The sequence below is a fragment of the Typopeltis vanoorti genome, chromosome 19 (genome assembly GCF_054136105.1).
Source record: "Typopeltis vanoorti isolate ZY-2024b chromosome 19, IOZ_Tvanoo_1.0, whole genome shotgun sequence".
NCBI classification, from domain to species: domain Eukaryota; kingdom Metazoa; phylum Arthropoda; class Arachnida; order Uropygi; family Thelyphonidae; genus Typopeltis; species Typopeltis vanoorti.
The window spans coordinates 63,225,733-63,250,326 of record NC_143567.1 but is presented as its reverse complement, the minus strand read 5'-3'; the positions used below and the strand labels follow the sequence as shown (position 1 = coordinate 63,250,326).

Sequence of the window (24,594 nt, the reverse complement as noted above, 5' to 3'; positions counted from 1 at the left end):
CAATTTCATTTAATAACAATGAGTGGATTTTTGATGTTTTGTGCTCTTCATTATATTAGTATATTAAATTAGAAATGGATCATCATGATTAGCTCAAATCATATATTCCATGTATTATTTTCAGACATGTGCATGCTTTATGTTCCACTTTACTTCTGATCTGTTGTTTAAATAGTCAAATTTACTTGACTATTTAAACATATATTTATGCAATATTCACTTTCTTTATTTTCCATCAATTTCATTTTTACATCCAACATTCATAATCAAAATGCAAATGAGCTAAATGCATTTTAAGAGATGCAGTATTTCTTCTTTATATCCTATAGCTAAAAAAAATGATTTACCTATATGGGAGAGTAAGACAATAATCAATAGCCCTGTATTAATAAAAATCCTATAATATCATGGTTATTCTACAATCATGACTGTAAATTAAGGACACAGTCAAGATTTACTCTCACTGAGAGACAACTTCAGCAACAACTGACAATTAGCTTGATGCAAATAACTGATTTGCTTATATAAATAATTTTAATACAACACCGATATACTGACTGAGTGCTTCAGTCAATGTGTATTATTAAAGTGAAATTTATTATGAGAGTAGCAGTCATGATCAGTATTCAAAATAACTTCTAAAAACTGTAAGTTTTATAAATGTCTTTCTGTTAAGTTTAGGCATGTGATGAAGAGCCTCACAGCCTTCTTTAAAAAGTTTTTAATATAAAAATTTGTTTTGTATTTTTTTTTCATATAAAAAAATGTCAGATTGCCTTTTTCTAAGACACTGCATGTGCTTGTCAATAGCATGCTTTACAAGGCTGAATATTCTTATTCTTGAGAGGGAATAGTCTTTATGCTCATTTCTGTAAATTTATGCATGTTTTTTCAAGGGGACTAAAATAAGTCAATTACATAAGTAGGAAAAGTGTAAATGCCTTGATGATGCAACAGATTTGCTTTTTCTTTTAAAAGTGCAATGAGTGAAAATAATTTTAATACTGGTCGGAATGCACCATGGAAACTGACATTTCTCAGAATTTCAGAATTTATTTATTCAGAGACATTGTGAACTTAATGAAACAAGATATGCCGAATATTCCAAGTTACAGGGTTATGTGCTTATTTAAATATGCTGTGCCAACTAGAGGGGAAAAATAGATACATTTAATCAGATCAAGTTCTTTCTAAAAATGTTTTAATAGCTTCTGACTTCTGTTCATTCACTGCTGTGTCTGCAGTAAATTGTAGTGCCATCAGAGGATGTATTTTAATAAGAATATCAGCCAAAATTGAAAGATTACCATCAGTTGTTTAAGGTGAATTATAATCTCAGATTAACTGTTTCGTAAAAAAAAAAAAAAATTTAATCCAGAGTGCAAACGTTTCCATGGTGCTAAGAATACATTCAAAATATCCAAGAAAATAGTTGACTAAGGTGTAATTAGTATACTCAACACAAAGCTTACTATCTGCATATAAATTTGTCTCTAAAGGAGAAATATCCAAAATTAACAATAATCAAATAATTTTACAAGGACAGAAAGAAAATTCATATGTAGAAGATGCAGTGCTGTCCCACTAATATAGGAATTTTACCTAAATAAAGACATGTTAAAGCTGATCATTAGGTCTGATTCTTTATCATTATTAAACTCCTAATATGTACCCTGAATGTACTGAATACTATGATAGTATACACGATAATTTTACATTATTAATTTCCTCCAAATTTGTTATTTGTCAGGACCTCAATACTGTCAGATCTTATATTTCTGACTTCCAAGGCACTTATAAATGCATCAATCCATTTAACTATGATCTTCTTCAGGGTCTTTTTTTCCCCCTGCCATCTGACATTAAACATCTGTCTTGCCAACCTTTCCACTCCCATACTGTTTAAGTGACCATATCACTTAGTTCTGCTCACACATTCCTGAATGGTAACAATGTAAAGTTACTTCCTAATATTTATTTTAATTTTTAAGATTCTGCCGCTGATCTGTTCACTTCTGTTTTTTCTCAGAGATGTCATGTCTGTTCTCTAATTAACTTATTTCTAACCTACTTCTCAGATCCGTTTCATTTACTTTGCCATCTTTACTAAAAATTCCACATAAAGAACTGAAATGTTTTTACTTTTTTATAGGATCTCCATTCAGAACACAGCTGATGGTTTCCAAGCTCCTATCTGTTTTCAAAGTCTTTTTTTTTATTGATAATTATTATTATTACGGTTATCTCCATGGAGTCAGTAGACTCTTCGCAGGAGACCCAAACTATCAAAACAATATCTATCATATCTCTTCTTGAATTCATTTACAGACAAAGAACTTACAACTGAATCAGGCAATGCATTCCACTCATTCACCACCCTCCAGGCGAAAAACCTCGTTCTCACATCCTTGTCAACCACACTTTTCCTTAATTTCCAGGAATGACCTCTTTTTCTTCCATCACTATCACACAGTTGAAACATTTCACCTGCATCAACCTTATAAAAACCTTTTAGTAATTTAAATGTTTCTATCATATCTCCTCTCCTCTGCCTATCAATCAACCTCTGCAATCCACAAGCTCTCAATCTATCTATGTAGGGAGCATTTTATACATCACTCGCCAACTTAGTCACTCTCAGGTCTGGTCATGGAATCCAGGTGACCAGACCTGAGCACAGTAATCCAAATGTAGAAGTATCAACGCATTATAAAGGGGAATAATAATCTCTTTATCTCTGGATGTTAGTGTGTTCCTTAATAACCAAGTAATCCTATGTGCAATCTTGGACACCTTAGCAATGTGTCCTCTGAACTTCATCTCTCTATTTACCAACATCCCCAAGTGCCTAGTCTCATCAATCTCTTGGAGTACTGTTCCATCAATGTAGCGCACAGCTGGTAATCTTTTAATCACAAAATGCATAACCTTCCACTTTTCCACATTGAACTAACATCCATTTCCTTTTGCCCATTTTACCAGCTTATTTAAATCATCCTGCAAACTCTCAACATCAGCTTGATTTTTTATTGCACTACCCAACTTTGCATCATTAGCAAACAATTTAATATCTCCTTTTAAGCCATTTCCTATATCATTTATATACAAATTAAACAACAATAGTCCAAGCACAGAGCCCTGAGGCACACCACTGGTCACCTGCCTCATCCTGGACTCTGCTCCTCCATACACCACCTTTTGATATCTCTCCCTGAGCAATTCTCCTATCCATATCACCAGCTTAATATCCATCCTCATCTGCTCCAATTTGAGCAACAGTGTGGGGTATCCTGTCAAAAGCTTTAGCAAAATCCAAAAGTACTACTGTGTAGCCATTTCCTTTGTCCAACTCAGATGTCATTCTATTATAAAAAGTTAATAAATTGCTAAGGCAGGATCGACCTTTAACAAAACCATGTTGGCCAATATAGAGTATCATATCCTGATCCACCCATTCTTGAATTTTGTCTTTAACAACTTTTCCAATACTTTTACTACCACTCCCGAGATAGTGATTGGTCTGTAATTAACTACCGCAGTTTTAGAGCCACCTTTATGTAAAAAAAACTACTTTGCCTTCCTTCCACTCCCTAGGAATCATACCAGAGTTCAAACTTAAGTTAAATAACCAAGTAAGAGAAGTTTGACAATTCCTTTGCACATTTACGCAACACCCTGGCTGATATTCCATCTAAACCTACAGCAGTGTTTGCATTTAAATTTTGTAATATACTAAGTACCTCTGATTTCTTAACTTCAATTCTTACATTAGTTACTGCTACAGGAGATATTCTCACTTTTTTCATGTCAAATATGTTACAGTAATTATCCAGTTCAGTTTAGGTATCCTGCAGACTTCTAAAGGATTTATTTAAGAGTATAAGTAAATAGCCAAGAGTAAACTTTCCTTCATAATGTTATCAATAAAGGTGATGAATAACAGAAACAGTGTGCACTCTTGTTTTATATCTGATGTCTTCCTGATAACAATTAACAACTTATGAAAATATCATCTGGTACTTCAATTCTAACAACTGACTCATAATTTAAATACAGACTATGTATTGATCTGCATATTGTTCCATTTACACCATATAATTGTAGCATTTTGAATAGCTTTTCTCTTGGCACATTATCAACTAGATCTACAAAAACTTACACAGATCTTTGTTTTGTTCCTACAATTTCTCAACAGTTTGTCTCAAAGTAAAAATCTGATTCTGATTATTCTTTCAACTGTAAATTGTCTTTTTTAATTGCAGAAATGCATTTGCTAAAATGTAGAACAAGTTATTGTTTAGCACATAACCTTAATAGAAAGGAAATCTATAAAGAAGCAAATTTTTAGGTAAAATACTTTTTAAAGAAAGCTACGAGGACCTTCACTCTCTTCAATAGACTCTTCTCACCTTAACAGAAAGGAGTGTATAACAGTTATAGACAGTTGTTCTTTTCAATCTGTTCATCACTAATAATTCAATTTTTTTTTTTCATTTTTTTTTGTAATTAAAAGACCACAAGATTCTGTTAGCTTCTGAGCCTGCTGCAAATCATGCACAGGCATGTTATGCATATTTCAGCTTACAGAATTCATCAACTGTAACTGTCATAATAATTTTAAACTTAAAAATGATTAAGATAATAGTCACTCAAAATACTAGTGCCACATTAAAACATTGTACGTATGTTTATTCACTATTATTTCATTATGTTTCAATATTGGAATAGCATGAATAGGCATATTAAGAATAAATCATAAAATATTATGACCAGAATCACTTATGCTTAATTTAAATGTCTTTATTTGTAAAATCTTAATCTATTGATGCAGATGGAGCTATTCCTGCAGTCAATAGTGCACATGATATCATATGCTTTCAACTGAAGTATTGTTTTTTCCTATTAATTGTATTGAAAATGGCTATGAAACTTAGCGAAAAATTTTACAAATAAAGACATTTAAATTAAGCATAAGTGATTCTGGTCATAATATTTTGTGATGAATTCTTCCTCTTACATCTTGATTTAAAAAAGAAAAACTATTAAGAATAAACTACAAAAAATGAAAAAACATGATGTTATTCAAGATCAATAACACTTGATGTTATTCAGTAAAATTTCCATGTATGCTTTAACAGGCATCTTCAGTGCAAAAATAGAATGACAATTAAACAATAACAAATTTTAAAAAGTGCCATCTTAGTATCTAGTGAGATAACAAAAAACAGTCAAAAATTTTTTTCTAACTAAAAAAAAAAAAATGCAATAACTCATCATTTGACTACTGCATTATCAGTAGCCAAGTATAACACATTAATGCATTGCATTATTACTATATAGGCACCTCCATGAAATCAGGGCACTCGTTATGATTTAAATATTCAATATGTATCATACTTCTTTAACTCATTCACTGTTGGGGCACTTGCAACTACTTCTGGCAATCCATTCCACTTATTCACCACTCTCCAAACAAGAAATCAGTCAGCACACCCTTACACAACTTCTAGGGATGATTCCCTAATTCACTATTGGTCATATAATGAAAATTTTCTTTTGTCAATTTTATAGAACTCCTTTAGTAACTTATGAGTTTCTATTATGTCTCCCTCTTTTCTGCCTATCATCTAAATTCTGCAACCCACACATCTTCAATTATTCTCATAGATTAAAAGTGTGTGATAGGTTCCCTACTCATAGGGAGCATTTCATAACTTATCACCAGACTGACAGCCAATCTTTGGATCCTCTTCATCACCTCCTGTAATCCCCAAGAAATACAAGTAGTGACCAAATCTGTGCACAATAGTCAAGGTACAGCTGAATTACAACTGTACAAAGATAGATAATCTCCCTATCTTTACTTTTTAGTGTTTTTTTCAACAACCATGTAATCCTCTGAGCTATTCTGACAATTTTTGCAATAGGATAGGCCCTTTAGTCTTCAACTCATTGTCCACCATTACCCCAAAATCCATAGCCCCCCCCCCATCAATTACCTGTAACCTAGTGCCATCAATGTGAAATAGAGTATGTAATCTTTTCATCCCAAATTGCATAACCATGCATTTTGCAATATTAAACTGACAACCATTATGTTTTGCCCATGTTGTTGTTTTTTTTCTATGTGCACCCACAAAAGGTTTTTTAAACCTATGATACATTCACACCATGGATGAGCTAAGAATTTTTTCTATTTTTATTAATTTTATATACATTTTATTTATTATATAGTCCAAAAACCCTGCTCTAGAGACCAAACATGGAACTTCTTCAGGCCTCCAAATACGCAGGTCACTCCCACCTAAAGACAATCACAAACATTCACATACAGCAGTATTTGAACCTGCAGCCTGTAGGACAGCAGATGCACTAACCACTCAGTTGACCAGGCTGGCAGTTTATCTATATCATCTTTATCAACTATTGTCTTCTCCAGTTTTGTACTGTCAACAAACAATTGAATATCCTCCTGTAAATCATTCCCTATATCATTAAAATATAAATTAAATTTTAGTGGCTGCAGCACCTGGAGGCATATTACTGGTGCCCTCATTATTGTAGATTCCACTCCACAACATACTACTATCAAACAGATACCAGAGAATATGTTCCACTCCACAATATACTGTTTCCTCCCCTCCCCACCCATGCATATCCTTCCCATTTACTCATGCTGCCATTACGTGCAAGTGTTGTGTCCCAATTTATGATTTTTATTCTATCTAGTTATTTCCCCTTTATCTATGTTCAACTATTATCTACGCACGAGATATCACCAAAATTTTTACTAATACTTAAGTTAATTCTCCCCTTAGTATCCCATATGTATATTATGCTGTGCCTTTTGGGACATTTAGTTTAAGATATTATATACAAAAACAAGGAGAAAGAACTAAAATATGTCTGAAAGTGAAACTATGTTGCAGTCGTGACACTTTATCTCATTTCTTAACACGTTAATTTCCCGCATGATTAGGTTTGTAATTTTTCAAGTGGTGCATTGGACAGAAGGTTTATTAAATTCATTAACATGGTACAATTCAAATATTAGTTATTACTCAATTCAATGCTATACTAAATATTTACAAACTGACATTAGCTTATCATAAATAATTAAGCTATGATCCTATAATGGGTATTACGATCATGCTGCCATACACATTCAACACATAAATTCATTTGACATGGACATATAAGATTAATTCACACTATTTAATTATCCAAACTTAAGTAGATTAACTAAACCATTTACTGCACTGACACATAACTATGACATTTAAACTTTCTTATACAATATATTAGACATACAAAATTCTCAGGACACTTAATTACTCATATAATATTAACATTAGTAAGCTTACTTTCATTATATTCTGTCATATACTAAAGTCCTAGTATTGTTTTCTTGGTCACTTCAACAGTTCAGTATTAGAATAATGATAACTAATACAGACGAATCTTAGTTAACACGAGATATATTTTACAGTACCTTTCTTTCTTGAATTTTCCATATGGGCCTCTACCTTTTTCTGATCGAACTATCTTGGTATAACCTCTCCAATAATCTGTTTCTCCTATGTTCCTTTTGGAATTGAACTATGCTTACGCAGTCTTAACCTCTCATAACTTAGGACACACTTTGAATCATCTATATAACGGCTGTACAACTCGTGACGTGGACATCGATTTCTTTACTTCTTTCCCTTTCTCGTAGTTGGCACTGGAGGTTGAAACACAAAGAATATATGGCATTCCTCACTTCTTACATAGGAAGTACGGAATCGAAATCCCGCTCACTTTCGTTTCCGTGTTGTGACGACGGAGATATAACCCCTATCTCGCCACTCAGGAAAACACCGTGAAATCCATACGAAAGAGCTCGCGAAGAACTCTCCTGGAACAGAACCAAAAGCCAAAAAGAGTCTCCTCTGGGGGGGGACCCCTTTTATACCCTCTCTCCTAACAGCACCTTCTTTAACTTCTTTTCTCCGCCCCCCCTTTTTTTGACTTGACTTTACCGACCAATTAGGGTGGCGTTTTTCTGCCAAACGTCATTTGATCAGCAAGCCCGTAACGATGTCTCAATCCGGGAATTGACCCTAAGCGATTTTCTGTTCTTTTTCTTGTGCTAGCCTCTAACTTAATCCCCTTTCCAAAATTTCTCTATGAATTCACTTAATATTTTAATCTCTAGCCTCCCACATACCATCTCTTATGACTAATCCTTTTCTGTCTTATCTAGTTAAATTTTCTCTTTTATATCATATTACAACATTAATACATTCTTTCTTTTTGTTAGTTAGTTCAACAAACACCTTTATATTTTATATATTTTATTGGATGCAAAAATATTTCTTTTTCTTTTAAATAATTCATCTATTATCTTTTATGCAGGGGTTTTTAATTTATTTATTCTTCATGTTACACCATGATAGCTGAGAATTCTACATTCTTAAGTTATCAGGTGTAACACAAGTATGAGGTTTAGTAGCAAGGATTCCAAGGAAAACAGTGAAGAAGAAGAAGAGATTTTACTTTCAACTGTATGTATAAAGAACTCTTCAACAAAAACTGTCATCAGCATTATTAATGGCTAGGATCTATTCTATCCTAATTTAAAAGATGATATTAGATTTTAATATGTCTCACTTAACCTCTCTTTCTCGCTATGAAGTGAGAATATCCTGTATCTCAAAAATCACATTCCGAAACTGTAGAAATATAAATAAATCAGCACAAATTTGAAATGTAAAAAACCAGCTATTTATGCAGATTTAGCTTAGGGACTAAGTATTTATGCCTAAGAGAACTGGATGGATGTACTGCAACATATATGTACAGTGCACTCAGAGTTAAACTCATGTAAATTAACATATGGCAATTGCTTTATCTCTTATCAAATGTTAATAAAGTTAGTATTCATTAAAATTAAGGAGACAATTATTGAAAACTGTGTGGAATCTTACACACAAACTAATTTTTTCATTGCATTTTTCTATTACTTCTTTAAAAAATATTTTTGTTATTTTTTATTATTATTATTATTACATGTAGCCTCCAGGGAGTCCAAAGACTCATCGTGGGAAAGCACGTACTCTACAACTCTGTCTCCACCACTCAATCCACCAACTACAACTTACTGCAACTACACCAATGCCATCTACTGCCTGCCACCACCATTAATATTTCCATAGACAATCACAAATATCCATGCCAATGGCAGGATTCGAACCTGCAGCCTTTTGGCTGGGGAGTGGATGTGTTAACCGCTCAGCCAACCAGGCAAGCAAATATAAATTATGCTTTAATATTGTATGGAAAAGTTAATCCAGACTTAGTTCCCAAAGCATATTTTACCTCTTTCTGAAAAGAAAAGAAAAAAAAAAGAGAGAGAAGAGAAGAGGAAAGGAAAAAGAAAACTGTGTGAAACAGCTGAAGGTAATATTACATAATATTAATAATCAAACTGGAACCTCAAAAATATTAAATCTTTCTTAAAATATGAAAATACTGCATATAAATTTGGATAATAATCATTTAAATATATGTTCTATGCAAAAAAGATGAGATGTCTCTTTGTTTTTTTTTCTTTTCTTGAATTGGTGGGGATTATAGGATAACATCCTCAATTCATCAACCCTTTTAAGGAAATATCAACACACAGACACACCTGTAAGTTGATAACTGTTAACACATGTTAAAAAGCTTTACTGCCTTGAATATTCCACCACCTGTTACAAGGACATTATTTATGACAGTATAGAAGGAAATGCTAAAATAGCATTCAAAAATGACAAATGACATATGCTGTATGACACACACACAATTTCATTATTTGCTTTGCCAATACAAATGTTACCTGTTAGTTAATAACATAACAATAGAATCTACCAAATATAAGGGATAATTTTCCTATATGCCCTAATCATAATCATATAGTACTTACCAACATCTTTAATGCAACACTCAGATTGTCAACTGGAAAACTTGGAAAGCCAAATTTTGATGATTCTAAACTCACAAGTGAATGAGCAAAAGATAGTATGTTAGACAACCTTGAAAAAGAGAGAGGTTTGTTTGTATTTTTCATTTGTTTGTATTATACAAACAAATGAAAAAATATTAACTTACATAAAAAAAATTATATCAAGAAATGATAAATTTTGACTGATGTGTCAAATGCCATTACTCTGTAATACAGGTACTTATTTCATATATATTTAATATTTTATATTGATAACTATAATAATATGGATTCATTATATTTTAAATTAATTATGTGGTCGATTCTCCCTTATAGCAAACACTGTTCCAACTCACATGCTGAAAAACCTTACAGGTACAATGTTGTGCTAAAAGAAATTCACTACAGAAAACTACTAAAGCAAATCACTCCTATGGTCACTACAATGTGCTATAATCAACTATACAAGAAATAAAGTTGTGGTAAAAAAAAGGAAACAATGCAGCAGAAATACAATGCACTTTAAATCAGCAATTTAAAATATAATTATTATCATTTCTTGATATGTATTTGATGCTTGATATAAAAGACATATGACAGCACTTACACAAAAGTTAGTTTTCTAACTTTTTTTTTTCTTTCAAATTAATCTGTTATTTATTAGGTACTAAAGGTCACTGCATCTATCCATTTGAAGCCCTTCTTGATCTTTTTCCTGCTATCAAGTACCTGTTCTGAAAATATTTCTTGTCCCATTCTGTTTAAGCAACCATACTAATAGATCAGATAGCCCTGCTCACACAATCTTAAATGCTAATAATGTAATGATCCTTCCTAACATCCTCATTTTTAATATAATTCTACCATTCATACCAAAATTAGTTTATAGCAGTTATTCACTTTTGTTAAAAAATCCTGAAGACTTGTAGTGAATTTATTTAGAAGTATAACATCAAAGACCAAATTAAAGAATTGAGTTTAATATTTCCAATTCTGATAACAGGTTTAATGCAACTTTCCTATATTACGCAATCTATACAGATGATGGTGAATACAGCACACACACACCCTTACCTTATGACTGATTTTACAAACCATCTTCCCAATTATTAAAGAAATTAATATATTAAAGAAAGGGTTTCACAACTTTCTTCGAAAAGGTGTTATTTAAGGCTGCTTCTATGGAGAAGATGAGCTTCATCCCACTGGATACTGTGTTTAGTGTCAATACTATGTTGTCAACACAATCTTGATTTTTCATCCCCGTATCTTGATTATTTGCATAACATCGAATGCAATCTCTCAGGACTTTCCAGCAAAGATGCTAATAAACTATGCTTTGAAGTTGCTGCTTTACTTCTTAAAAACAAATTACCTCCATGTAATTTATCTAGTGCTGAAACCTGTGCACTATTTTCATTAAGACAAAAGAGCAATATATCTATTTCGAAAGCAGATAAAAGAAAAGCTGTAGTGGTAATGGATAATGCCGACTACTGCCTTTTACAGCATATCTTCACCTATCAAGAAATTAGTTATAACCCTACAAAAACACAAATTAAACAATTGAATAAGCTGCTTTATGAAGTTGTTAGATGGGATCAAAATACTTTGGACAAGTTGCACACTCATTTTGGAAGAATTCCTCGTTTATATGGCATCCCAAAAATTCATAAAGAAGGTTATCCAGTAAGCCCCATCATGAATTGTATTTTTGAATTGCTAAATTTTTGTCAGGTTCATTAACTGCCCAGACTGGACAATCCAGATCATTCATCAAGAATTCCATACATTTTCTTGAGAAAATCAAGAATATTCAAATACAAAACTTGGATTTGTTAGTCAGCTTTGACATTTTTTCCCTCTCTACCAATATTCCATTATCTGACACTGCTAATTTACTATATGATGATTACCCTCCTGCTATTGCAAAGATTTTTAAATTTGTTATAGAATCAGGATATTTCAGCTGGAAAAACAAGACCTATAGACAAGTTGAAGGCACTGCCATGGGTAGGCCTCTGTCTCCACCTCTGGCAAACTATTTTTTTGAACCATCTAGAAGATACCTTGTTCTCATCCATTCATCCCCAACCCTCTCATTGGTTTCGTTGTTAATGATGTCCTTGCTGTTTGGCCTCATTCTGAAAATGAACTTACCACTTTCCTACAACAGATTAATAGCCTTCACCCATGCATTCAATTCATCATGGAAAAAGAAAAGGCTGGTTGTTTACCATTCTTGGACATCCTTCTTTAAGCACACAGCCTCCAGTAATTTATCAACTAGTGTTTATCAAAAACCTACCTTTACTGGCAGATAATCAAAAGTCTGCTCATCACACCTCTCAAACAAATTGGTGTTATCAAGTCTTTAATTAATAAAGCACATAATGTATGCTCCTCTCCTTCAAGCTTATGACAAGATCTTCTCACTATCAAAACGTTAATGGAATTTAATGGTTACAACCCTAATCAAATCCAGCAGATAATTGACTCCTATGTTCCAACACCTCAGGATTTTTCAACAGACTGCAGGGTTCCAATCCCTTACATTTCTGGAATCTCTGAACCAAATGGTAGAATTTTGAAGAAGCATCATCTCATTCCTACATATTTTCCTATCAACAAAATTTCTCATCTGTAGCCATCTACAAAAGACAAATTACATCTCTATCATTAGTTGGTGTTCACCAGATACCTTGTAAATGTGATCTAACATACTTGGGCAGACAGGCTGTTCTGTGGAAAAAAAGAATTAATAAACATCAATATCATATCAAATACATGAAACCTCAAAAGTCTGGTCTGGCACAACATAGTATTGATACTAAACACAGTATCCAGTGGGATGAAGTTCATCTTCTTCATATAAGCAGGTTTAAATATGAATGCCTTTTCAAAGAAAGTTGCAAACCCCTTTTACATCAGCCAAATCTGAATCAGAATAATCGTCTCTATCTTCCAAAAATTTGGAAGATTCTTATTTTATGTAACCATCAAAAATAGTTTTTAATAATATTTTTAATAATATTATTTATTAATATTAATTTCTAGCATGCGGCAACAGTTTTTAATTGGTAAACCAACAACTGCTATATGTACCTTGTATTCCCGTTTCTTTGATTTGCTCGTTTCCTGATGATGTACTGTTATTTTCAGTACAAAATATCTGTACTTTCATTTCATTAAAGTTAATTACTGTGGTTATTGTGTAATTTATTGTTTAAACTTTGTCATATTCCCAGGATTTTTCACAACCATTATTTGAACCAATACCAAGTTGTTCCTTCTCTATTTTCTTGGTCTCATCTAAAGGATACTTACAAAAACATTATAGAGCACACAGTAAACAAATTCTTCAGTAATTTTCATATTCATTTTATTTCCTTTTTTCAGAGACAGATACTGAAGGTTTTATGTCAATCATCTAGAATTTTGAGGATAAAGGAATCTAGCAGTGCAGCAAAGGCAAAATTTATATACCTCCATACTTGAGAATTTCAGGCTTAATATCATCTATGGCTAACTTTTATATTTAGCTTTTTATACTTCCAATACTGACATGTGTACAATTAAAAAATATAACTAAGGTAAAGTGTTTTCATTATTTTCACATAATAATAATTATTATTATTAATGCTCCTGCAGGGAATCTAAAGAATCACTGAGGGAGGCCCATTCATTCAGATACACTTCAATGCCTATCATTATCTCTATTTGAACACATTTAGCAAAGATGCACTCACAACATCTAATGGTAATCCATTCCACACACTCACCACATGCCATGAGAAGAATCTGGATCTCATATACTTTCTAACTATATATAGCCAGCTTCTGGCAGATGATCCAATTTGACCTCCACCATCCATAAGCTTCAAAATCTCACTAGTTTCTAGTGAGATTTTGCAGCTTTAAGATTTCCTTTATTAACATGTATGTTTCTATCCTATAATCTCTATTCTCCTCCATCTGTTCCTCAGACTTTGAACCACATTCCCTCACAATCTGTCCTCAAATAGGTCAGTTATTTTGGTTACCTGCCACTAGACCTTTACAGATGTTTTATCTCATCTCCTTGGAACCCAGATAACCATATATATGGATAGTAGTTCAGATGTATTATTATCGAAGCCTTGTGATTAGTGAAAGGAAAATTAACCAATTGAAACCAAGACTGAAATGTTTAATGTAAATTTCTTTATTTATTGATCCCATTATAGAACACTGAAATATAAATATGAAACATCAATGCTATTTAAGTCAGGTATTTGAGCTTGATTACTCTGTTGTGTCATAAGCATAGCTACTCTGCTTATTACCTATAATAATGCTGTGATAATATAGTGAAAAATATATGTAGTGATTCAATTTTTGTAGAACTTAAAGTGAAGACAGATGCATAAAATTACAGCACAATACATTTAGCTGTAGCAAAGTACATACAAGTTGCTTCTTATTTTCAAAAATACCAAACAAGTGTTCTAATGAGTGAATCAGGACATTTTTATTGATATGAATCAGTGAGCCATATCAATGACATTTTTTTTTGTCTCCCATCCAAGAAAAGTTTCTTAAACCAATAGTACATTCATGCCATGGGTAGGCTTAGTATTTTTTTTTTTCAACTTGTTTTTATTAATTTTATATTTTTTGTATTTATTTATTTTTACATGATCTGAAAACCTGGCTGTAGAGAGATCAATGTGGAACTTTTTCAAGCTACTTCAGGCCTCTCCAAAAAAAAAGGCAGCAATCTCACACTGGATGATGAAATTCCTTTACCACTTGAAGATATTCACAAACATCAATGCTCATAGCAAGATTCAAACCCACAACCTTGGCTGGAGTAAAGATCACTTGGTTAACAAGACCAGAAAAACAGTGGTGCATTAGCATTTAAAAACCTAATGCACCTGAATACAAACCTGAATTGTCAACTAATCACTGAAAAGTGATAAAATAACTGGAGAAACATTTAGAAAAAATACAGATGACACACTGTTTCTACATAAGACTTATACTGCACAGATTACATTTGTGATAAAAAATATCTTTAACAATAGCTTATTTTTAATTAGAATAAGAAATAACATTAAGTAACAGAATGCAGAGGAGAAGGGCAAGGAACAGAATTAAGTAGTTTTCTGAGTTTGGAGTTAAGCAGATGATTGTCATTTCCTTTCTCTATGATTAAATCTAAATTATCATGAAAGTTTGGGTGATGCCATTGCCTCAGGACATTAACAAGGTTAAACCACATCTCCTCTTTTCCCATCTATTATCTTTATCAATCATGTATGTTTCTAAATAGGGGCCCCATCAACTGTGCAGATTTCCACATCTTCCTGATATGTCTTTGGGATGAGAGGAATTGTTAAGCAGGTATTTATTCCATTAAACTAATAATGAGAGAATTGTTTTCTCTAAGACTTTCTCTTTTTTTTTTTTAAAGGAGATTAACTGGTAATTAGCTTACGGAACTAACAACGCATATAAAGGCTATTAATTAAAGGCAACTTTAATGAATAACTTCAATATTTCGGCAACATCACGTTGCCATCTTCAGGAACATAAAAATATGGTATGTGCACGCAGGCACTAACAAAAGCAAATGAGGAAGAAGGCAAGAAACTAATACTGTTCCTAAAGTCCTCATGGTGCCCTCTGGCAGGCTAATTTGGTTGTCTTGGCCATTGGACTGAAGTTCTCTTAATAGAAGTCACCCAAATTTGGGGTAGTTTCATGCACCCAAATTTGTTGAGGTATGGAACATTTTTTTTGAGCTGCTGATGATTCCTTGAATAATCTTTCGTACTTAAACTTGCTGCAGTGTATTATTTTAGTTTTCTTCCAACGAATTCTATGGCGGGTATCAAAGGCATGGTCTACCAGCCCAGAGTGGCTGTACTGGTGAAACCGGATGTAGTCTTTGTGTTCTGAAATCCTGATATTTGCTGTCCTGCCTATTTGGCCAAAGTAGGACAATTTGCAGCTGCAAGGGACCTGGTATACACCAGGTAGGTCTAGGGGGAGTGGTTGGTCTTTGGTAGAGCGGATAAGGGATGCCAACTTTTTATATGGTCTATAACAAGAAGTCAGGTCATAATTTTTGAGGATATTGATTATTTACTCAGAGTTATTTGCCCTGGATGTAGGGGATGGTGATAGATTTGGTGTAATCTTTATTGTAGAGGGGGGGGGGTTACTGGTTTTAGTATTTTTTGGATTTTTTGGGGATCATAGCCACTGGCTAAGAAAGTGTTGAGGATGTAGTTTAGTTCAGTGGTTAGGGCATCGTCATCTGAGCATATTAATTTTGCCCTGTTATATAGGGTTTTTATAACCTCGTATTGTTGTGAAGGGGGGAGAGGATTGCTGGTGAACGTATTTGCCTGTATGGGTGGGTTTTCTGCAAACAGAGAAAACCAAAAAAACCAAAAAAGCTGGCGAGTGATTCAAGTGTCTAAGAATGGGAGGGTGTTGTTTTCCTCTTTTTCTAAGGTGAACTGGACTCTGGGGTGTTGGTTGTTTAAGTGTGTTAGGAAGGAGTGGGGTGTATCTGAGCCATGTGGCCAAATAGCGAACACATCATCCACCTATCGAAACCAAATACTGAGTTTTTGTGGGGCAGAGTTTAAGGCTTTCTCTTCAAAGGTCTCCATAAAGAAATTGGCCAAGGGTGGGGAAAGTGATGAACCCACTGATGTCCCTCTATCTGTTTGTAGAATTTTCCTTGCCAAACGAAATAGCCCGAGTTCATTGTGAACTGAAATAGGGCTGAGATATCGGGAGGAAACTTGGCTTGGATGAGCTCTAGGGTTTCTTTGAGTGAGACATTAGTGAATAGGGAGGAGACGTCAAAACTGACCATTATGTCAGTGTGTTGGAGTGAGAGGTTTTCTATACTGGCTTTAAAGTGGGCTGAGTTTTTTATGTGTGATGGTGTGTTGCCAGTATAGTGTGTGAGTATTTTGGCTAAATGTTTGGCTAATTTATATGTGGGGGAATCAATGCCATCCACTATGGGACGTAATGGCACATTTTGTTTATGTATTTTTGGGAGTCCATATAATCGGGGGGGGGTCTAGAGTTATAAGGTTTTAGTTTGTTGGTGACATCCACAGGCCAAGAAGTGACTTTCTTAAGGAGTCTGTGGAGAGTTCTAATCTGAGAGCTGGTAGGATTATATTCAATTGGTAGGTAGGTAGTACGGTCTAGTACTAAAGCATTAAGCTTACCTTTGTAGTCCTTTTGATTGAGCACCACAGTGGTGTTTCCCTTATCTGCTTTGGTGATTACTATTTTTTTGTTTTTCTTCATTTCTAGTAGAGCTGCATATTCGTCTTTGGATAAGTTGGTTTTTGGAAGTTTTGCTTTGGTGAGAACACTGGCTACATCCAGTCTGACGTTGTTGGCGATATGGTTAGGAAGGGTGCGAATCCCACGTTCTATTTGGATCATGATTTCCTCGGCAGGTATTCTTTTAGGAGTTAGGGTGAAATTGCAGTTACGTGAAAGTGCGGTGAGTGCTTCAGGCTTTAAAACTACGGATGAGAGGTTAACTACAGTGTTGAATGGTGGCTGTGGTAAGGAAGTAGAATTCTTTATCAGGTTTCGTATTTTTTCAAGTGCCGACTATGTATTTTTTCGAATTCTTTTCTTGCCGAAGCACATAAGACATCATAAAGAATCATCCAAAGATCATGGCCAAGTGTATCTGAAATCTCTTCTTCTAGAGCCCATAAGGTTTTGTTTTCATCGGCAAGGACAATACACGTCGCGATAATTTGTTCTCTTAATAGGGCGAAGCTAGTGCGATTATAAATACAGAGAGCTTTCTGTGAAGTAAAACGGTGCTTAAAATTAACACATCTAAAATGCTGCTGGGATTACCTTGTTATCCCAGCAGCATTTTAGGAAGGTCACATGATTTAGTTATCTCGATATCTTCAACCGCATTTTACCGGACTGACAGGCCTTTTGTGAAATGGAATCTCCGTGGATGATCGTAATTCTAGTAGCAAGGCTTATACGTTGGTCATACATAACTGGTAATTAGATTACGGAATTTGTTCTTCTTATTGTGCTATCTTCTATCGAAGGTCAGCGACCATCTTGGCAAACAAACTGTGCTCTTGTGCTAATCTGAGCAGTTGTGCACTGCTCTTTCCTGTCCACGTCTTGATGTTGTCAAACCATGATATTCTTTTTCTTCCTCTAGTTCCTTTGCCACCAATTCTTCCTATCAAAATAGTTTGTAGAAGTTGGTATTTGCTGTTTCTCATGATGTGGCCAAGATATGATGTTTTTCGTTTCTTGATTATTTGTACAAGATGTTTAGCTTTGCCAATGGATTTTATGACATCTTCATTGGTAATTTTTTCTGTCCATGATATCTTTAGCATTCTTCTCTATAGCCACATCTCAAAGGCTTCGATTTTCTTGATGGTTGTCCCCTTTAATGTCCATGTTTCAACTCCATAGAGCAGAATAGACCACACGTAGCATTTCAGCATTCGGCATCTGACTTCCATGTTTAGGTCTTTATTGCAGAATAGTGTTCTCATTTTCATGAAGGACTGCCGTGCAACTTCAATCCTTGTCTTTATATCTATTTCTGGATCCCACCATTCATTAAGCCAGCAACCAAGATATTTATATCTTGACACTTGATCAATATTTTTCCCATTGAGTGTCAGTTTCATTGATGAGGCTGGATGTTTGCTAATGATCATGTATTTTGTCTTGTTGATGTTTATATTTATTCCCATTCTTTGGCTTTCTATGTATACTCTGTCGATGAGTTTTTGGAGATCCATAATATTATCTGCAATTAGCACGGTGTCATCTGCATATCGAAGGTTGTTAACAATCTTTCCATTTATTGTGATTCCCTCTGAACATTCTTCCAATGCTTTTTTAAAGATTACCTCTGCATATATGTTGAACAGGAGTGATGAGAGCACACATCCTTGTCTCACTCCTCTTTTGATGTTAATATCACTGGTGGTAATGTTGTCTAATTGAACAGTAGCTGACTGATTCCAATACAGATTTGTTATTAGTCTTATGTCTTGTTCGTCTAGCCTTATTTGTTGAAGGACTTCTATTAAGTTAGTGTGTCTGACTTTGTCGAATGCTTTTTCGAAATCTATGAAACACATAAAGACAGATTTCTGTTTTTCTATGCATTTTTGTATCAATGTTTGGGTACAGAAAAGGGCCTCTCTAGTACCAAAACCATTCCAAAAGCCGAATTGTGTTTCACTTAGAGTTTCTTCACTTTTTCTATAAATACGATTCTGAATTACTTTCAAAAATGTTTGGCTCATTAGACTAATAAGTTGGAAGTCACCACAGGAATTCGCTTTGGGTTTCTTTGGGACAGTGATAAATGTAGATTTGAGCCAATCTGATGGAAATTCATCACTTTCATATATTTCATTAAATAGTTTTTTAACGAAGTTTGATGTTATCTGGTTCTATTAATTTTAAAAATTCTGTTTGCACACCATCTGGTATACTGGCTTTTCCTGTTTTACTTGTTCGTATAGCATTCTCTATTTCGCATTTCATGATTGCTGGTCCTTGAATGTTATCTTTTATATTTATAGGCTTCTGTCTAGTATCATTGAAAAGTTCTGTTACATATTTTATCCAAATCTGTGCTTTATTCTCTTCTTCTAGAACTATTTTTCCATTTTCGTCTCTTAGAGACACTATTTGCTTTTTCCTCAGTTTTCCAGAAATTTCATTGATTTTCTTATACAGATTGAAATTATCATGTTTCTTCTGAAGCAGTTCAATTTCAGTACATAAATTTTTCAACCAATTTTCCTTGGCTTCTTTTATTTTTTTCTTGATGATGTTATGTGTTTCTATATACCTGGCAAGGGCTTTGTTTTTGTACATTCTTCTTGTATCAATAAGAGAAAGAATCTCATCTGTCATCCATTCCTGTTGTTTTATATTATTCACATAACCTACTTCTTCAATACTTGTTGTTACGATGGCATTCTTTAAGTTATTCCAAAGAGATTCCACACTTTTATTTTCTTCTATGTTAATCTGTTGTAATCGCAGGTTAAGCTGTGTCTTGGCACTTTTATTTATGTTCGGGTCTTTCAGTTTTTCTACATCAATTTTCTTTTTCTTCTTTTGTGATTTTTTAGCTGATTTTAATCTAAGACGTACTTCTGCAACTATGGGATTGTGGTCTGATGAGATATCTGCTCCAGGATAAGTCTTTGCACTCTTTATACTACTGTGGAATCTTTTATTTATCAGTATATAATCAATTTGATTTCTGACAATATTATCTTGGTTATCTTGAGGCGATTTCCAAGTGTACAGTCTTCTGGGTGGAAGTTAAAACCAGGTATTTGCTATTGTTAGATCTTCTTCCTGACAGAACTGGACTAGGCGATCTCCTCTGTCGTTTCTGGTGCCTAAGCCATGTTCGCCAACAATTTCTCCATCACCCCATCATAACCTTACGGAATTAACAATGCATATAAAGGATATTAATTAAAGTGAACTTTAATGAATAACTTCAATATTTCGGCAACGTCACGTTGCCATCTTCAGGAACATAAAAATATGGTAGGTGCATGCAGGCACTAACAAAAGCAAATAAGGAAGAAGGCAAGAAACTAATATTGTTCCTGAAGTCCTAATGGTGCCCTCTGGTGGGCTAATTTGGTTGTTTTGGCCGTTTTCTCATAATGAAAGTCTCCCAAATTTGGGGTAGTTTCATGCACCCAAATTTGTTGAGGTTTGGAACATTTTTTAGAGCTGCTGATGATTCCTTGAATAATCTTTCGTACTTAAACTTGCTGTGGTGTATTATTTTAGTTTCCTCCTGACAAATTCTATGGTGGGTATCTATGATATGGTCTGCCAGCGCAGAGTGGCTGTACTGGTGAAATCGAATGTAGTCTTTGTGTTCTGAAATCCTGATATTTGCTGTCCTGCCTGTTTGGCCAAAGAAGGACAATTTGCAGCTGCAAGGGACCTGGTATACACCAGGTAGGTCTAGGCTCTACTCTAGACCCCCCCCCCCCAATTATATGGACTCCCAAAAATACATAAACAAAATGTGCCATTACGTCCCATAGTGGATGGCATTGATTCCCCCACATATAAATTAGCCAACATGCTCACACACTATACTGGCAACACACCATCACACATAAAAAACTCAGCCCACTTTAAAGCCAGTATAGAAAACCTCTCACTCCAACACACTGACATAATGGTCAGTTTTGACGTCTCCTCCCTATTCACTAATGTCCCACTCAAAGAAACCCTAGAGCTCATCCAAGCCAAGTTTCCTCCCGATATCTCAGCCCTATTTCAGTTCACAATGAACTCGGGCTATTTCGTTTGGCAAGGAAAATTCTACAAACAGATAGAGAGGACATCCATGGGTTCACCACTTTCCCCACCCTTTACCAATTTCTTTATGGAGACCTTTGAAAAGAAAGCCTTAAACTCCGCCCCACAAAAACCCACTATTTGGCTTCGATAGGTGGATGATGTGTTCGCTATTTGGCCACATGGCTCAGATACACTCCACTCCTTCCTAACACACTTAAACAACCAACACCCCAGAGTCCAGTTCACCTTAGAAAAAGAGGAAAACAACACCCTCCCATTCCTAGACACTTGAATCACTCGCCAGCTTTTTTGGTTTTCTCAGTTTACAGAAAACCCACCCATACAGGCAGATACATTCACTAACAATCCCCCCCCCACAACAATATGGGGTTATAAAAACACTAATATAACAGGGCAAAATTAATATGCTCAGATGACGATGCCCTAACCACTGAACTAAACCACATCCTCAACACTTTCTTAGCCAATGGCTATAACCCCCCAAAAAATCCAAAAAATACTAAAACCAGTAAACCACACACACTCCTCCACAATAAAGAATACACCAAATCTATTACCATCCCCTACATCCAGAGCAAATAACTCTGAGAAAATAACCAATATCCTCAAAAATTATGACCTGACTTCTTGTTATAGACCATATAAAAAGTTGGCATCCATTATCTGCTCTACCAAAGACCAACCACTTCCCCTAGACCTACCTGGTGTATACCAGGTCCCTTGCAGCTGCAAATTGTCCTACTTTGGCCAAACAGACAGGACAGCAAATATCAGGATTTCATAATACAAAGACTACATCCGGTTTCACCAGTACAGCCATTCTGGGCTGGCAGACCATGCCTTAGATACCAGAATTGGTCAGGAGGAAACTAAAATAATACACCACAGCAAGTTTAAGTACGAAAGATTATTCAAGGAATCATCAGCAGCTCTAAAAAACGTTCCAAACCTCAACAAATTTGGGTGCATGAAACTACCCCAAATTTGGGAGATTTCCATTATGAGAACTTCAGCCCAACGGCCAAGACAACCAAATTAGCCCACCAGAGGGCACTATTAGGATTTTAGGAACAATATCAGTTTCTTGCCTTTTTCTTCGTTTGCTTTTGTTAGTGCCTGAAAGCACATACCATATTTTTATGTTCCTGAAGATGGCAACGTGACGTTGCCAATATATTGAAGTTATTCATTAAAGTTGCCTTTAATTAATATCCTTTATATGCGTTGTTAATTCCGTAAGGTAATTACCAATTATGTATGACCAACATATAAGCCTTGCTACTAAAGGAGATTAAGTTAAAGGTAAGGTAAGCAAGTTCCTCTCTCCCATCAGAAAGCTATGCTTTTTCCTCAACTGCACAACATGTCATGCAACTTATGTCAAAATTGACAAGCCAAATACATGTAATTGATATATGTAAAGCTCTAAAAGGTTTGGGTGAAGTGGAGTGACATAATAAAGAACTGTCTTAAATAAGAATATCAAACTGATGACCACTAAATCATGTACGGTACAATCAACTCCCACTAGTTAAACTTATCAGGACCAAAAGAGTAATTTGCTATAGCAGAAGGTTTAGAACAGTGAATTTCCTTTACACTATCATTGATGCTATGCAATTTCGGCTGGTATATTTCAATTTGATGTAGTGAGTACATGTGCTATAGCACAAGTTAACTATACAATAATATTTCAAGATTTCACAGACTTCACTGTAAACTCTTATCAGATCAAGGAAAAATATTTCATATTTTACAGCATTAAAATTATCTATATGGTAGCAAATATTAAAGTTTCATCAAACTTTAGTATTTATTGTTATCTGAGAAATAAATACAAATCAATTTGAAAATAAAAGGAACTTGTTTTGTTTGATGGATGGCTACAATATAGCATTCTTGATTATGTATCTGCAATCAGAATATAAGTGTCAAAAAAAAAAAACAGTCACACAAGCAAAGAACAATGAAAAAAAAAAAAAAAACCTATGAGGGTGGTCTGTAAAATTTTGTATGTAGTTAGAAAAATGTGGAACTGAAAATCATGGAACAAATCTGGCTTCTGAAGACTATTTCTAGTGTACACAGTTTGAAAGTGAGTGGGCTCTTATAAAGAGTTTGTTCACTTACAGCTGACCATGAATGGTGAAAATGAAAGGAGTAAAAGGGCAAAAAAGAAACTGTAAATGAAACTACTACGAATACTTGGGTGGTCAAGTGGTAGTAATATTGTGTCTCCAACCAAACAGGTTGTGAATTTGAATCCTAATGTTTCTCTTTAGGTGGTATTCATCATTTAGTGTAAAACCACCACAGAGCCTGCTGAGGCTGTCTCATGCTTCATTTCTAGAATAGGATTTCTTGGATTATCTAACCCTTAGCCTACTTATAGTGCAAATATACAATAAGAAACTATATTTCATTATCAAATGAAAAAAAAATCAATGAAAAATTGTCAGAATTTCTACAATAAACTGGATGGGTCTTCAGATCAATCCATCCTTGATTTAGTGAATTTTGCTCATTCTCTAAAAGTGCAAAAACAGATTCAGGATATATGAAATTTTTCAATGTGATGGGTGTGCCACAAGCAATGCAAAATATGACTTTTAATGCATTGCAAAAGTGGACAGGCAAAAAAAAAAAAAAAGTTGGGTTGGGAAGATTCTTTAAAAATGCATGAACATAATCAGTTTTATTATTAATAAGTATGCATCATAAAGGTTAGTTCTATTATCTCTTTATACAATATATAAATAACATTCACATAAATATAGATTATTTATTAAAAATGCACAACAGATAACGTTTCTAACCTAATCTTTCATAAAAATTTCAAAAAAATTTTGAAATTTTTTTTGAAAATTTACAGTAACTTTTTTTTAATAATAATAGATTTTAGCTATTAATATTTTGATCTTGTTATGAATATGGTATGCATGCATAATAAATTTCATCACACATTATGGGTGATTTTGTTCTGAAAAATAATTTAACTTACTGTTGTTTTGATAAAATGTTCTCACTTGCAGACAGCAATTCCATTTCTTCCTTATTAAAAGAAGGGAAATAAAAATAAAATTAATTAATGTCCTTTAATTATATCTATATATTTTCGGTTTTAAGAATTTCAGAACTGAAGAGAAGCATTTTAAATTATACCTAAGAAAATGAATTTACACACACACACGTGTGTGTGTGTGTGTCTTATTTTCTCTTTC

The 24,594-nt window shown here is 34.1% G+C and overlaps 1 protein-coding gene across 3 annotated transcripts in view; it reads right to left on the bottom strand.

The window, feature by feature from the left end:
- Positions 1 to 24,594, bottom strand: part of c12.2 (von Willebrand factor A domain-containing protein c12.2) — a 550,347-nt gene that overhangs the window by 414,857 nt on the left and 110,896 nt on the right. For all 3 annotated transcript variants that reach the window (XM_090409563.1, XM_090409565.1, XM_090409564.1), the window contains exons 9-10: positions 24,375 to 24,424; positions 9,950 to 10,058 (exon numbers count right to left, since the gene is read on the bottom strand). In XM_090409563.1, coding sequence (XP_090265689.1) covers positions 9,950 to 10,058; positions 24,375 to 24,424 — 159 coding nt within the window. The remainder of the gene's footprint in view (positions 1 to 9,949; positions 10,059 to 24,374; positions 24,425 to 24,594) is intronic.